Source organism: Balaenoptera musculus, chromosome 9, assembly GCF_009873245.2.
Source record: "Balaenoptera musculus isolate JJ_BM4_2016_0621 chromosome 9, mBalMus1.pri.v3, whole genome shotgun sequence".
Lineage (NCBI taxonomy): Eukaryota > Metazoa > Chordata > Mammalia > Artiodactyla > Balaenopteridae > Balaenoptera > Balaenoptera musculus.
This window is the reverse complement of record NC_045793.1, coordinates 100578625-100595487: the sequence shown is the minus strand read 5'-3', so window position 1 is coordinate 100595487 and position 16863 is coordinate 100578625. Positions and strand designations below refer to the sequence as shown.

Here is a 16863-nt window from a genome sequence, read left to right as displayed (position 1 = left end):
TCTGGGAGTCCAAGACCACAGTACCAGCAGGGTTGGTCCTGGTGAGACCCCTCTTCCTGGTTTGCAGATGGCCACCTTCTCACTGTGTCTTCACATGGTGGAGAGAAAGATCACCTCTCTGTTCCTCTTCTTATAAGGGCATTTAACACTTTCTTTTTATTTGACTTTTGATTATACCGTCTCTCAATGCTGCCTGTTGGCATAATGCCCACATGTAATTCAGTAAAGGTAACTGTTCTATAAGGGGTCAAATCAATGCATGTGAAATACAGGCTTCCCTGCTCTGGATTAATCGACACTTGAAATAGAGATGGTTCAGAAGAAACAGACTTTCAGGCCATCCTCCACGAACCCCCATCTTTAGTGTTCATAGCAGAACTTTTGATGAGAATGGGACAGCAATGGGCTTCTGGCTCTATTCCTGGGTACAGTGTGTTTTGCAGATTAAGGGCAGATTCATAAGCAGATTCATCATTTAAGAGGGGTTGAGTGGACATCCCTGGTGGAAATGGACACACTGTAGAATGGAGAACCTTCCCCTCTCTGCTGAGCAAGTCAAAGAAAGAATCCTTGACACATGGGGGCTCCTAATAATGATATAGTAAGCAAACAAAAATGGTTCTGTGTCAGCTCAACAAACTATCAGCTGAACTGTCAGGGCTTCTCCAGAGAAACAGAACCAATAGGATATAGATATATATAGAGAGATATAGATATATGGAGAGAGAGGGATTTGGGGGGCTTGGTTCACACAGTTGTGGAGTGTGGAGGAGGATGGCAAGTCCAAAATCTGCAGGGCACACCATCAGGCTAGAGACACAGGGAAGAGTCGATGGTGCAGTTCAAGTTGAAGGATGCCTGGAGGCAGAATTCCCTTTGCTCAAGGGATATCAGTCTTTTTCTCTTAAGTCCTTCAACTGATGGGATGAGGCCCACCGTTTAAGAGGATCATCTGCTTTACTCAGTGTCTACTGATTTAAAAATACTTTGACAGCAACATCTAGAATCATGTTTGATCAAATATCTGGGTACCACAGTCCATGAAATTAACCATCACACTCTCCAATCAGATACAAGTATGTCCCCACAGTGACATCAAGGTGTCAGGACCCAGGGGATTCAGGGTTTGGGGCTCCTTCAAGGGCAAATTTTTTCTTAAATTTCCTCATTTTTAAAAATTGGAGTATAGTTGCTTTACAGTGTTGTGTTAGTTTCTTCTGTACAGCATAGTGAATCAGCCACACATATACATATATCCCCTCTTCCTTGGATTTCCTTCCCATTTAGGTCACCACAGAGCATTGAGTAGAGTTCCCTGTGCTATAGAGTCTGTTCTCATTAGTTATCTATTTCATACATAGTAGTGTATATATGTTAATCCCAATCTCCCAATCCATCCCACCCCCATATATCTTCACCTATACCATTTTTCTAGATTCCACATATATGCATTAATATACAATATTTGTTTTTCTCTTTCTGACTTACTTCACTCTGTATGACAGTCTCTAGGTCCATCCACATTTCTGCAAATGGCACAATTTCATTCCTTTTTACGGCTGAGTAATATTCCATTGTACATATGTACCACATCTTCTTTATCCATTCCTCTGTTGATGGACATTTAGGTTGCTTCCATGTCCTGGCTATTGTAAATAGTGCTGCAAGGAACATTGGGGTGCATGTATCTTTTTGAATCATGGTTTTCTACAGGAATATGCCCAAGAGTGGGATTGCTGGCTCATATGGTAGTTCTATTTTTAGTTTTGTAAGGAACCTCCATACTGTTCTCAAACTCTTCCAAAAAATTGCAGAGGGAGGAACACTTCCAAACTCATTCTATGAGGCCACCATCACCCTGATACTAAAACCAGACAAAGATATCGCAAAAAAAGAAAATTATAGATCAATATCACTGATGAACATAGACACAGAAATCCTCAACAAAATACTAGTAAACAGAATCCAGCAACACATTAAAAGGATCAGATTGAAGAAGAAAAACCATATGATCATCTCAATAGATGCAGAAAAAGCTTTTGACAAAATTCAACACCCATCTATGATAAAAACTCTCCAGAAAGTGAGCATTGAGGGAAACTACCTCAACGTAATAAAGGCCATATATGACAAACCCACAGCAAACATCATTCTCAGTGGTGAAAAACCAAAAGCATTTCCTCTAGGAACAAGACAAGGATGCCCACTCTTGCCACTATTATTCAACATAGTTTTGGAAGCCCTAGCCATGGCAATCAGAGAAGAAAAAGAAATAAAAGGAATCCAAATTGGAAAAGAAGTAAAACTGTCCCTGTTTGCAGATGACATGATACTATACATAGAAAATCCTAAAGATGCCACCAGAAAACTTCTAGAGCTAATCAATGGATTTGGTAAAGTTGCAGGATACAAAATTAATGCACAGAAATCTCTTGCATTCCTATACACTAACAACAAAAGATCAGAAAGAGAAATTAAGGAAACAATCCCATTCACCATTGCAACAAAAAGAATAAAATACCTAGGAATAAACCTACCTAAGGAGACCAAAAGACCTGTACTCAGAAAACTATAAGATCCTGATGAAAGAAGTCAAAGACAACACAAACAGATGGAGAGATATACCATGTTCTTGGATTGCAAGAATCAATATTGTCACAATGACTATACTACCCAAAGCAATCTAAAGATTCAATGCAATCCCTATCAAATTACCAATGGTATTTTTCACAGAATTAGAACAAAAAATGTTGCAATTTGTATGGAAACACAAAAGACCCTGAACAGCAAAAGCAATCTTGAGAAAGAAAAATGGAGCTGAAGGGATCAAGCTTCCTGACTTTAGACTATACTACAAAGCTGCAGTAACCAGGAATATATGGTACTGACACAAAAACAGAAATATACATCAATGGAACAGGATAAAAAGCCCAGAGATAAACCCACCCACCTATGGTCACCTTATCTTTGGTAAAGGAAGCAAGAGTATACAGTGGAGAAAAGACAGCCTCTTTAATAAGTGGTGCTGGGAAAACTGGACAGCTAGCTACATGCAAAAGAATGAAACTAGAACACTCCCTAACACCATACACAAAAATAAATTTACAGTGGATTAAAGGCCAAAATGTAAGGCCAGACACTATAAAACTCTTAGAGAAAAACACAGGCAGACACTGTTTGACATAAATCGCAGCAAGATCTTCTTTGACCCACCTCCTAGAGTAATGAAAATGGAGACAAAAATAAACAAATGGGACCTAATAAAATTGAAAAGCTTTTGCACAGCAAAGGAAACCATAAACAAAACAAAAAGACAACCCTCAGAATGGGAGAAAATATTTGCAAACAAAGAAACTGACAAGGGATTAATCTCCAAAATATACAAACAGCTCAGGCAGCTCAATATCAAACAAAAGAAACAACCCAATCAAAAAATGGGCAGAAAATCTAAACAGACATTTCTCCAAAGAAGACATACAGATGGACAACACATGAAAAGATGCTCAACATCACTAATTATTAGAGAAATGCAAATCAAAACTACAATGAGGAATCACCTCACACCGGTCAGAATGGTCATCATCAAAAAATCTACATACAATAAATGGTGCAGAGGGTGTGGAGAAAAGGGAACCCTTCTACACTGTTGGCGGGAATGTAAATTGATTCAGCCACTATGGAGAAATTTCCTGATTTTGGTTCATTCTTTCAGGCCGTCTGTGGGCAGGAGGGTGTGCCAGCAGCGCTGAGAGAGGGCTGCCTGGCGCCCGTGAGCATCGCTGAGGCAGTGAGCTTCCCACCTGCCTGCAGGATTGCCACCCTCCCTGCCCCTCCTTCTTCCCAGTGGGAATCTCAGTGCCGGAGCGTCTGGACAACGTCAGATTCCAGAGTCGTGTTCAGGGATTCCCCCAGAGCCCTTGTGGTTTGCCCTGACACCCTGGGTTGACACCCAGGATTCTCCCTTCTAACGTTTACTCGTTTATCCTCATACTTCTCTGTTTGTAGCCAGGCACTGCCATTTAAGCTTCCTCTGCAAATTCGGAGGTAAACACTGGGCAGATCTGGACCTAGATCCCGTTGTTCTCCTAGGCTAACGTGCCCCTTTTGTCCATCACTAGATCAAAGGGAGGGTAGAAAGTAAGGTTTGGGTTTTTTAAATTTTATCCATGCGTAGAAACTTGCTTGTGTCAAAGTTTCAGGTTACATGCATTCTAAGGAGCATTGTAAGAATCCTGATGACCTGGTCTAGATGTTTTGAATAGCATTCTTTCACAGGATTGGGGCGGGGCCACCCTGGGTTGGGGACTCACAGACTTTTTAAACAGATGGACTTTGCTGGGGTTTGACTCTCAGCCTTGCCAGCTGCTCTGGGGCGTGAGGTGCTGTGTACGAAGCGGGTGTGTGCAGTTCTTTATCAAGGGGGGCAGGCCATTTCCGACCATATCTGACCTGGCCCTCCACTTCATGCTGTTCAACCTGCTTCTGGTTCTTTCCTCTCCTCTTCCTTCTCTCCTGACCCACTAGGCAACGTCATGCCACACCTCAGAAGGCCAACGCCCAAGCCACAGCACCGGGAATGCAGCTTTTCCAACCCCGCTGCTCGGGGCTGAGTCCGTGGCCACCTTGTCTTATAGGGACCAGAGTAAGTGTCCTCTCACTTCCTGACTGCAGAGCCCTTGAGGGCAAGACTGAGATGCCCTTGGAGACACCCGTAAATGGGGGAGGGGTGAACCCAGGGAAGCAAGAACAGATGACAGAAGGACATGGGATTCTTGTCCCTTAAGGGTCTGGCAGTTTTCTAATGGCTTTTGCGCCCACTAGCCCATCTCCTGGATGACACAGCCAAGGCCACCTCTACTTGACCAGGATTCACCAACAGAAGCCAAGTCCACGGGGTCCACATACATGTGGAATCATGGGGCGGTTTAGAGTCAGGAAGCTCTCCTGTATCTGGGGCACAAGGTGACCACAGAGATGACAGAAGTAAAGCCCAGAGCTTGGGAAGATGTGCACCAGCCATGTGTCTGAGCAGGAATATTATCAGGTCCACAGCCTTTGCCAAGTGTGGTGCCAGTCTCTCGCAGCTGAACTCCCGCCACACCCAGCAGCTTGAGGTCAGCCATGTGCCACACTGCGGGGACCCTTCCACTGAAGCTCACTCGCTTACCCTCTGTGTTCCCACCTCCACTGCCAGGACCCCTCTTCTTTCACAGCCCACATCAGGACCTGCTCCCTGCAACCCTCTGGGCAATCATGTAGTCCTTCAGATTTCCATCACAGGTTCATAATCACTGTGCAATGTCACCAATTATGTATTTCAATCTACACTCAAATTCTGTATCGCTTCTCTTTTCCCAGCACAGAATAAATGAAAATTAGAGAAAAGTTTTACAATTAACTTTTGGGTTGGGAGGTCTTGGCCTTTCCATCAAAACACACCCAGCGTCGCCGCAGTGTGATGGGGTGTTTCAGAGACAGGATTTCACAGGGAAGAACCAGTGGAGGGGAGGAGGGCAGAGTTCATGAAAAGGGGAGGGAAACGCACAGGAACTCAGTCAGTCGTTTAATCCAATCTGCCGGGCTAAATTTTATCATTGTCACTTTGCAACTGATGAGACTGAGGCTTGGAGAGGTCTCATAGATTTTGTAAGGACTTCAAGGTGGACGGGTGGCTGGACTTGGACCCAGGTCTACCTGGCTCCCGGGCAGCTCCTCTTCCCAAGCACCAGGCTCCTGGGGCGGGGGAGGAGCGTAGGGCTCTTGTTTGTTTCCAAAACTATGTTGAATAATAGTGGCAAGAGTGGATATCCTTGTCTTGTTCCTAGAGGAAATGCTTTCAGATGTTCCAGGTGCACAAGAAATGTTGACTGTTTCCACCATCCTGACAGAAACGTCACAGAGCAAGAAGGCAGCTGAACGGGGGCGGGCAGGGAGGGTGGGTGGTCTGATCTGATGTCAGGAGTCGGCGTAGCACGAAGCCTTCTCCTTGGCCCATTCCCGTGAGTTCCTCCCAGACACAAGAACAGATTCTCTGCAGATGGAGACCCTCTTGGGCCAGGCTGCTGCAACCGGGCCCCTTCCCAGAAGAGACTAACCAGGGCCCGGGAAGGAGCAGCTCCCACCCCAGCCCTAGTGAGAGCAGTGCAGAAAAAGCCCTGTTGGGAGGGGACAGGGCCAGGGAGGGAGCAGACATGCAGCGGGGCCGTCTCTTTTCCTCTCTCGGTTCCTCTCTCCTTGGAAGGCCCAGAAAGACTTGTATGTGTATAGACAGGTCCACAGGGCTGGGGTGGGGCTCAGCACTGTCCTACACCGTGGCTGATCATTCCTCCATCCAATCTCTCAGTCGACATGGAGAGCCTCCCCTGTGCTGGCCCCCGGGAACAGAATGGCCCAGGGCGTTAGGATTCAGTGCTGTGTGTGTCAGAGACGTCTAACCCTCACAGTATCTCAGTAAGGTGAGTGCTAGTAACTCAAATTTCAAATTAGTAAAGGAATTTTTGGAAGGGTTGAGTAACTTGCCCACAGACACACAGTGATGTAGACCAGTGGCTCTCAGCTGGGAGCGATTTTGCCCTGAACAGGACATTTGGCAAGCTCTGGAGTCATTTTGGGCTGTCATAACTGCACTTACTACTGGTGTCTCGTGGGGAGAGGCCATAGATGCTGCTAACCATCCCACGAGGCACAGGACAGCTCCCGAAGCAAATACTTATCCGGCCCCTGACGTCAGCAGAGCCAAGGTGGCAACGTCACTGGTGCTTGCCTACACCCCACTCTCCCCTCCAGGGCTCAGGAAACTCTGCACCCCCAGGCCCCTTGCAATTAGATGGGGCACATGGCTACTGAGCTGTGAGAGGAAGTGTGTGTGCCACTTCTGGGTCGGAGCATACACATGGGTGTGGAAGATCTCCACGTACATCCCCACGCTGCTGTGAAGGCAAAGGTGACCTCCTCTGGAGGTGGCCGAGCCAGGACACAGAAGCAGCCTGCAGGGCTGGGTCCCCGCACGGGGACAGCTGCCCTGTGAAGTCACAGGCCCACACAAGATTTTGCGTACATGAAAAATAAACTTTTGCTGTGTAAACCTACTGAGATTTGGGGGATGTTTGTTACCACAGCAAAGCCCAGCTCAGCCTGGCTAATATACATGCTGGTGTAGACTGGACCACGATTCCAGGCCAGGCTCCAAGCTTCAGGTTCCTCATCCACCAAAGGGAGGCTGTGAGGATTAAGTGGGGCAACGCCTGTGGAGAGCACAGCATGGTGCTAACACGGGGTCAGACAAATGCATGTTAGCCGCTATTTCTCCAAAGCCCCAGCTCTGGGTGCCTTGTCTCCAGGTGGCCCTGACACTGTCCACAGGCCAGCGTCCTGGCCATTGTTACCATCTGTGCACAGGGAGGAAAGATGGTGAGCGCCCACGGTCCAGATGGGGCCAAGTTTGGGGGGAAGCCTTGGGAAGGAGGCAGCAGGGCACGTCCTACACCAGCGCCAGCACTCAGTGAGAGTGATGAGGACCGCCCATCTTCCCGTAAACGCTGCACCGAATGAAAGAAAAGGATTTCAGATTACTGGGGCCAGTATTTAATTATTGTGATTTATTAACACTAAGTACATACAGCAGTCCCCTGGACATGACAGCCCTCGTTCCCCAGCGAGTCTGGGAGTCTGGTTGGACTCCTGCCGCATCCTGCACAATTCTTTTCATTATCATTATCCTGATTATTTACAACAGCCCAGCCACTGGAGAGAAGGGCAATTGCTGTCAAGTTCACAGCAAGTTCAAGGATTGGCCAGGAGGCCTTGTGAGCAGTGATGAAAATCAGAGAAGTGCTGGTGGTTGGGAAAAGGGGACCCGGTGTCTTGAGGGTCTCCAGAAGCCTTGGCTCCATGGGCAGGAGGGTAAACATGAAGTCAGGGAATAAAGGGGTCTACCGATGGAAAGGTGGGCTAGAGCAAACCCTCTCCTCCCCCTCCCCCTCCCCTCCCCTCCCCTCCCCTCCTCCCCTCCTCCCCCTCAATCCTTGTGTTCTTAGAATGGCCTTTTTTTTTTTTTTTTTTTTGGCTGTGTTGGGTCTTCGTTGCTGTGCGTGGGCTTTCTCTAGTTGCGGTGAGCGGGGGCTACTCTTTGTTGCGGTGCGCGGGCTTCTCATTGTGGTGGCTTCTCTTGTTGTGGAGCACAGGCTCTAGGCACATGGGCTGCAGTAGTTGTGGCACGCGGGCTTCAGTAGTTGTGGCACGTGGGCTCAGTAGTTGTGGCTCACGGGCTCTAGAGCACAGGCTCAGTAGTTGTGGCGCACGGGCTTAGTTGCTCCGTGGCATGTGGGATCTTCCCGGACCAGGGCTCGAACCCGTGTCCCCTGCGTTGGCAGGCGGATTCTTAGCCACTGTGCCACCAGGGGAGTCCCAGAGTAGTCGTGTTTTGAGTACCCAAATGGAACGAATCCCAAAATGTTGAGAACAGTGTGGTTGTTACAGCTGCTCTTCTGTGAGGATTTATCTGATATCTCTTATCTACCATGCTGTGAGGTATTCTCACAACTCTACAATTCCAGTATTATTTCCCATTTTACAGTTGAGAAAACTGAGCCTCAGAAGCTTTGCCCAGTATCACAGAGCTTATAGGAGGTACATAGAATCCATGTCTGTCTCACCATCTGTACTTTGTATAGTTACCTCTTATTTGAATGGAATTTTGGTTTGTTTTGTTTCTTTAGCTTTTGAAACTTGTATTGCTCACCCCTGTCTTGATGTGCCTGGAGAGAAAAACGTTTAAGTATTTCAGCCCAAAATAGAGTGACTAAGGAGCAGGAAGAAGTCATGGTTTCTTCCAAGCCAGACAAGAAATTCTGCAAGAGTGTGAGCATCTCAGCTACTCTTGGCCCCCGGTTGTTTTCTTTGAGGGTGGGCTAATCAGGAAGCATTGTTTTAGGGCAACATAAACTTTGTAATTGGGGTTTGTAGGGCTACCTTAAGGCTCCTGAATTCTGAGGAACTATGTGAAGGCCAATTCAGAATGAATGGAATTATGCTCATAATCCCCATGAATATCTAACACAGTGGGAGAAATAATGGCTGACTCAGTAACACAAGAAAAATGAAAGACAAATATTGAAGAGAGAGTACAAAATATTTTAACACTTCCAGATAATATGATTGTCTATATGAAACATTTAAGAGAATCAAGTAAAGATTAATTACCCAAATAAGAGATTTCAGAGGGTGGTTGGTTACGATATAAATATTTGAAGATCAAAAGCTTTTCCAATGCTGCCCTTATCTGCAAGGGGTAGCATTTTTAAAAAGTACTTTATTCACAATAGTAAGAAAAATATACACTACCTTGGATTAAACTTAAGATTTACAGAAGGATATAAAATGAATAATTTAATGAATAGAGAGTGATATCATAATCTGGGATTTTAAAAAGTCAATCCTGCAAAATAGGCCAGATAGTAAATGTTTTTCAGCTTTGCAAGGCATATGGTCTATGTCAGAAAGGCTCAATTTTACCCTTATAGCACAGAAGCAGTAACAGAGATGACACACACATGAATGAATGTGGCTGTGTTCCAATAAAACTTTATTTACTCCAACAGTCAGAGGGCCAATTTGGCGCATGGGACAAAGTCTGCCAACCAAATGATTGTCTCTTTTTCTCTAGCATAAAATAACTACAATGAGTATTCTGCTACTTCTAAACTATTTCCTCTTGAAATATTTCCTGAGGATAAATTCTTGGAATTTGGAATAGCAGGCCAAGGAGAATAAAATATACTTATGGTTTTGCTCACTTATTACCACACTGATCCCAAAATGCCTGCCAGAAATTGCAGTGCAACCAGTCTTAGTGAGGGTAAGCATTTCACACTAATATCACCAATATTACAGAAATCTTCATAACATTAAGTTAATCTGTTTAAAATAGAGTTTCTGCAATAATTATTGAGGGGAAACTTTCTTTTTTCTTTTTATATTTTTCAGAATTACTAGGTTATATACTTGGCACCCTTAGCCACTGAAACTGAAGTGGAAGCATTTTAAAGAGCAAATGTGCTTCGGTGTTCCCATTGATATATGCAGTATTATCTATTTTGGGACCCTTTAACCTCAAATATTTTCGTTCTTGTGCTATTTAAAGATGATCTTTTTATGTTTCCTTTAAAGGATTTCCTTTGAAGATGTTAATTTAGCCAAGATGGAGCGTGTATTGTTGAGCTGCTATGAAGTTTATGAACATAATTGAAATCAGGATTCCCTGAGCAGTGTTTCCTGGCAATTTCCAGTGCACTTGGTAGATATTTTAGAGCACAGCCCTTTCTAGCCATTCTCAGCCCTTCTCTAGTCCTCTGATGTGAAAGCCCTGCTCCCAACAGAGACTAGAAGAAAGAGCTGAGATGCAGTGATAAGGAGACCAAGCATGTAGGAATCACCTGTCATCACTGGGCTGTTTATAGCAGTTATGTTTAATAAGAAGAATACTTTGTCTCAGACTTAATTTTAAATGTAATTACTTGCATTTTATATTGATGTTAATCCTTAGGGAATGAGGAATAGATTTCATTTTTCACCTGTGTCGAATGAATGGGCACCTGGAAAAGGACCATCACAGACATACAGTTGCAAAGTGACTCAAAGTGAGGGTTGAGCTGCCCAAAACAGTTCACGTTTTGTGGAAACAAAAGCAAGCAGCAGTTCCAGCTTTAGAATGACCACAGCACATCTCCCCTGTGTAGTGCCCGCAGGAAGCTCAATTTCCCTCAACAGCTGATGGGCTACGGTTGTAAATGTCATTTCTACAATCCCTTTCAGCAGAGACCCCTGGGAGGGCACCCAGCCAGAGGGGCGTCCCCCATGGCCTCCAGCCCGGTTACTGCTAACACCTGAGAGGATCCAGCTCTGCACCAGCCCGGTGATGGGCAGTCGGTTACTGAGAGCCCGTTCACAGTGAGGACACTGGGGCACGGACACAAGTTCAGTCACTCTGCCCAAAGCACACTGGACAGGTCCGCCCTGGGCCCAGAGCATCACACCCCCAGCACCAGCCCGCGAGCCAGCAGCTGCGTGCGCTGGGGGTTCCCGGTCCCCAGCCCTGCGTCCAGGCCGCACGATATACCCCCCGTCTCCTGATCTTTCTAGCACAGCCCTTCTTGCTTCTAGCCTTCTTGGAGCCCAAAAGCCACACGATCTGTTTTGTTTTTTCTTTTTTTCCTGAATTGTGCTTTATTTATCTATTTTATTTTTTGGATTTTTGAATTTTATTTATTTTTTTTATACAGCAGGTTCTTATTAGTTATCCATTTTATACCTATTAGTGTATCCATGTCAATCCCAACCTCCCAGTTCATCCCACCACGACCCCCCCCCCCGCCGCTTTCCCCCCTTGGTGAATTGTGCTTTAAAAAGAGCAAATAAATGGCCTCTCGTGAGGGGCTGCAGTATCCACCTCACAGCGTGGCCGGTGGGCACTGTCCTTGGATGTGTGCGACAGCACTTTTGGTATTCAAGGCATTTTGGCTCAGACCTCCGTTCTCAGTCCTGTCTCTCGGGGTAGGGTTTCCTGTGCTCATCTCGCCTTCAGTTTTCCGTCCCATCGCTGTGAATGCTTCCGTGCTGGCCCACACAGTACAGTCAGAGACCTCCAGTGGCTGAAAAGAATCGCTGCTGGCCACTGTGTGACCACACATAACCCATGGCAGCCGTCCCCGCGTCCAGGGGCTCCGTCCAGGGCATCCTCTCCTCCCATGGCGGAGGCCCACTGCTCTGGGGAGGCCGCCCAGACCTTCAGGCCCAGGTCGTGTCTGTGTGGCCGGGAGCTGAGAGGCACCAGCACCTCAGACGGCCAGGTCCAGGTATTTGGAAGCCCCCTGGCCTGAGAGTAGCCACCTGACCCTGCATCCAGGGAATGATTTGCCCCCAACCCACCCATGATTTGGATGGAGACCCAGTGTTTTGACCTTGACACTTTTCACTGGATGTCAGGGTCTGGAGGTGGGGAGGTCCATCCCCGGCCCTTGGGCTGCTCACAGAGGCCTGGCCCGGGCCCCTCTGATCTATAGTGAGGTCACTCAGTGGGTGTCCACCCTGGCCACATGGGAAGACTTCCCAGGAGGTTTTAAAACGCTTATGAGCAAGCCACAGGCCCAGCCGCTTCTGCTGTCGTCGTCCTGGCACAGGGCATCGGCACTTTCCGGCCTCCCAAGCTCTGTGCTGGGCAGTAGGGGCTGAAAACCACCGAGATACCAGCAGATCTCCATCTGCACTAAGGCCTAGCCTGGGCTGCAAACTGGGTCGTAAGAATAGCGCTGTCTTACTGGCTTGTGGCTTCCATCTCATGAGTGACACACATCCTCCCGAATTGTGTATCTCTTGATGAATGCTCCCCCCAGATGGTCCTTTGAGGCTACTTTTCACTTCCTCCTACTTTGTGTCTGGGCAGCCTGTCCCTGTCGGACTCTGCATCGCTTGAGACCAGGGGCTGTGCATCGTTCAACCTGACAACGCTCCGTCCCTGGAGCCAGGTACCCAGGGTAGGTAGTGGCTGGATCAAGGAAGGAATGAGGGTGCCTGGGGGGAGGCAGAGGGCATCACTGGCAACGGGCGTGGATGTTCAGTACTGCCCTCGTGGGGGTCACGGGGGGAGCGCTCCCGGGCGTCTGACCCCAGGAAAGTGTGGGCGAAGGCCAGATCTGGCTCTCTTCTTCCTGTCTGAGCAGGACCAGACTCAGACCCCTGCCCCAGAAGGGCCGGGCCAAACCAGGAAGGGGCTGGCCCAGGTGTGGAGCAGCTAGGAAAGCAGCTCCGGTGTGGGGTTCCCACGCTAGCTACCACCACTGTCAGGGAAGAGGCAGAGGATGTGTGCTGTTGTTCCCTCCACAGGACTCGTGACAATCACAACTGCAAACAGCTGTGTCTAGCTTTTAAAAAGTTGTTTCTACTTTCCTGGTTCATTTTGGGGGGTAAATATTAAAAGAAACTAAAGATAATGTCCAAATATCATAGGGCCAAATAGTGCCGATGATGCAAAAACAAATAAATGGAATTCCATGTAGAAAAAAACACATAATCACCTATGAAATGTGTTTTTGGTTGAAGGTGCATTCTCTCTGCTTTCCTTAGCCTCATTTCATTATATTAAATTTTTTTTTTTTTTTTTTTTTACTTTTGTACATTTTCCACTATAATAGTTCTGGATTTTCCATCTGCCAACATCTGTATCACTTCCCTGCTCTGCAGTTTCTTACAGCCCTGTGCCAGAGAAAGAATATTTAAACCCAATGCTGAGCTTCTTTCTGTCAGCCAGCGGATTTTACAGGAAAATCTTGAGCTCGGATGCCCTCATATTTTAAACTGCCCTGACAGCCAGATTGTGGCTAAGACTCGAGGAAGCACTGGTTCTGGGGGGGCCCCTTATTCCTTGCGGAGGGGTCTCTTTCCCCGACCAGCTCTGTTCACCTTTTCTTCTCTTGCAAAGCTATATTTTCCAAGCCCTTTTCTTCCCCCACCTCCCCCCCTCACTGTTCTCCCCATCCCTACCTTCCCTCGTCTTCTCCTTTTCTACTTTTGTTTTTATTTCTTCTCTCTCCACTTCCATTTGGTACCATTTTTATCCCTATAAATAAAACTTTGTACCCTAGTTTTATTCTTTGCCGTTTACATCTGCTCCATTTTTTCCCGTAAATTTCAATGAAAGGAAACTTCCCCGAGGCTAACTTTCAGTGGCTGCCACATTCGCTGTCGTGAGACCAGAGCCCATCAACTCCCTCGTAAGCGGCCGGTGAGCAGAGCCCACCCGTGCCGGCGCCCTGCTCCACGCTCGGGGCTGGGACTCTTTCTCTGTCCACTCACTAGGGCTCTCTCCCCCTGCTCCATGCCGGGGACAGGAGAAGTTTGTGTTGAGTACATAGTTCCAGTATCAGAGACCACCCAAAGCTAAAGAAACAATTAGCATGTCTCTCATCATCTGACCTGAGGGGTAGATAATCTCTGCCCTCCTGGATTTTTCCAAGAGAAAAGGAGAGCTGCTCCAATAATGAAAAGCAGGAGCTTTGCTGCTGGAGATCCTGTGGTAATGCATCCTACTGCTGTTCGTGCGTGCAGGGGAGAAGCAGATTGCACTGTTTCTACCCGCCTTCCATCCCTCGCAGAGACCCTGCTTCTGGGAGGTCTGTCAGCCTGCTGCTTAGCTGACCGGACCAAAGAGGCAGGAAGGAGGAGAGATCCCTGCCCAGAACCTAAGATCAAAAGTCTTGCTTTGAAGTCTGCCTTTAGTCACTGTGTTCCTAGGCAAGCAACGAAGCACCCTGACCTTGCAGGCCTCGGTTTCTGAAGCCACAATGACCTCAAAATGTGAAGATTTTATAGTACATATATATTTAATGTGAGACTATATATTTATATAACACACAGAGTGTATGGCTTAGTAAGAAGAAATTCAATAAGAATGTAGATGTTAATGAATTGCAACTTTATGAAAACAACAAAAAATTCTTTGAAAATGATGAAGTCACGTTGTAGAATGATTGGTGCAGTTAATTCCTCATGGCTGTCCCTTTCAAATGTTCTGATTAAGACATGATGCAGGGCTTCCCTGGTGGCGCAGTGGTTAAGAATCCGCCTGCCAATGCAGGGGACACGGGTTTGAGCCCTGGTCCGGGAAGATCCACATGCCATGGAGCAACTAAGCCCGTGTGCCACAACTACTGAGCCTGCGCTCTGGAGCCCGCGAACCACAACTACTGAGCTGGCATGCCACAACTACTGAAGCCCACGCGCCTAGAGCCCGTGCTCTGCAACAAGAGAAGCCACTGCAATGAGAAGCTCGCGCACCGCAACCAAGAGTAGCCCCCGCTCGCCACAACTAGAGAAAGCCTGTGTGCAGCAACGAAGACCCAACACAGCCAAAAATAAATAAATAAAATAAATAAGTTAAAAAAAATAAATAAAAAGAACTAGGCTAAGCTTGATATAGTTCACTGTGAATTGTGTAATCGATTGGTTTACCACCCATGATATTGTTTAACACTACGTATATAACCCAAACTTAAAAAAAAAAAAAAAAAGACTTGATGCAATTCTGAGGTTAACCCCAAACCCTACTTAGCTGGCTTCAATAGTAGAGATGATTTCCTCTTGACACTTGGTTATGCTTCTGCCTATACTTCTTCTATGTACTGCCTCTGTTTTAGCAAAATATTAGTTCTTTTCTTTACAATGACTTCTGGGTTAATTACTGTTGAATTCTTGGTTTTAATCTGCATTTACTCAAAGTTCCCACATGACTATGTTTTCACTGAAGATACTTCTCCAGCTCTAGCTGTCACTGTTCCCAAGTTGTGATCATACAGAGCCAAGCAACACTACAACTGATGGGGAATCCCCCTTCCCCCAAGTGCACCCCACAGATACCTACAGCCCTGCTCCTGCATCAGGACACCTGCAGCGGCAGGAGGGGTGCATGGAGATCCCAGGTTTCGGCAGGAAGAGAATAATCTCCTTATTCAGTGGTCTCTGAAAGCAAGATTTCTCTTACTTAGAAGATATACCATGTATGCTTCCTTCCCGGGTTTATCAACTATTTCTCTGGGCTCAGTAAAAGCCCCTGGTGTGTGCTTTTCAACAGTAATCAGAGAACAAAGAAAGAGCCCTCTGAAATTGAAAATATGATAGTGAAGTGAAAAACTGTGTAGCATGATAGAAAATAACAGAAGGTAGAAAAGAAAAAGGAAATTTGAAGGGGGGAAATGACAAGAAAAACCAGAATATTATCTGGGAGTTAGCAACATTCAATCAACTAAACCTCCAGAGACAAAAAATGGAGAAAATGATAATGAAAAGGAAAATAAAGGTTTTATTTATTTGGTGAAACTATACCAAATAAATAATGCAGGAAAAATTCCCAGAATTAAAGGACACACATGACCGGATTTACCGGCTCACCAACACTGCATACAATCGCATAGCTTGTAATATTTCAGAGTACTAGGAAAAGAGAAGCTTCTTAAAAACTTCCAAAGAGGGAGAAATTAAAAAAAAAAAAAAAAAAACAGATCACGTGAGAATGATTAAGAAACAGAGACACTTCAGAATTCTCAACAGCAACACTGGGAAGTAGAAGAGTATGGAATGATGCCTTCAGAATTCTGAGGAAAATTATTTTTCAAGTTAGAATTCTCTACCCAGCCAAATTATCTATTATTATATGCAAGGACCCCATATTTTTACCTCCCTTGCATCCTCTAAAATAAACTACAGATATGCTTCATCAAAAAGTAGGAGTAAATAAATTTAAAAAGAAAAAAGGAAGACATAGGGTCAGTGGTGTGCTGCTAAGTCAGATCCTTACACTACCCTACCCCCAACAAAAGGTCTTGATTTGTAGCATGTGCCAGTTTGAGTGGTATAAATACTTCCAAAACTGTTGCCAATGATTGTGGCTCAAAAAACTCCCCAATATTTAGCAACCAGCATTGGAGGGTCATACGAGGGGCTCCAACACAGCACTGCATAGAGCCAGGAAGGAGGATTCCAACATGAGAACATCCTGCTTGACAGCTATGCAACAGCTAAAACGTTCTAGTCTCTGATGCTCTCGACTTCTTGTGTTACCAAACTCAGGTTCTGCTGCTCGTAGCTCAAGAATCTAATACTGAGAGACAAGTGTTGGGAAAAAGGAAAGATAGCTTTATTGAGGAAGCTGGCAATTCTAGGGGCAAAGGTGGACTCAAGTCCCAAAGAACCAACTTCCCATTGCCGATCAGGGTACAAGAGTTTTTTTTTTTTTTTTTTTTTTATACAGCAGGTTCTTATTAGTTATCTATTTTATACATATTAGTGTATACATGTCAATCCCAATCTCCCAAT

The 16863-nt window shown here is 46.0% G+C and overlaps 1 protein-coding gene across 5 annotated transcripts in view; it reads left to right on the top strand.

Annotated features, from left to right (window-relative positions):
- Positions 1-16863, top strand: part of MRPS24 (mitochondrial ribosomal protein S24) — a 175397-nt gene that overhangs the window by 109223 nt on the left and 49311 nt on the right. The window contains exon 6 of one of the 5 annotated variants that reach the window (XM_036863567.1): positions 10813-10966. The exons of 3 other annotated variants lie outside the window; for them this stretch is intronic. In XM_036863567.1, coding sequence (XP_036719462.1) covers positions 10813-10951 — 139 coding nt within the window. In that variant the 3' untranslated portion in view covers positions 10952-10966. Of the gene's footprint in view, positions 1-10812; positions 10967-16863 lie in introns of those variants that run through there. One more of the 5 variants, XM_036863568.1, reaches the window with a different exon arrangement.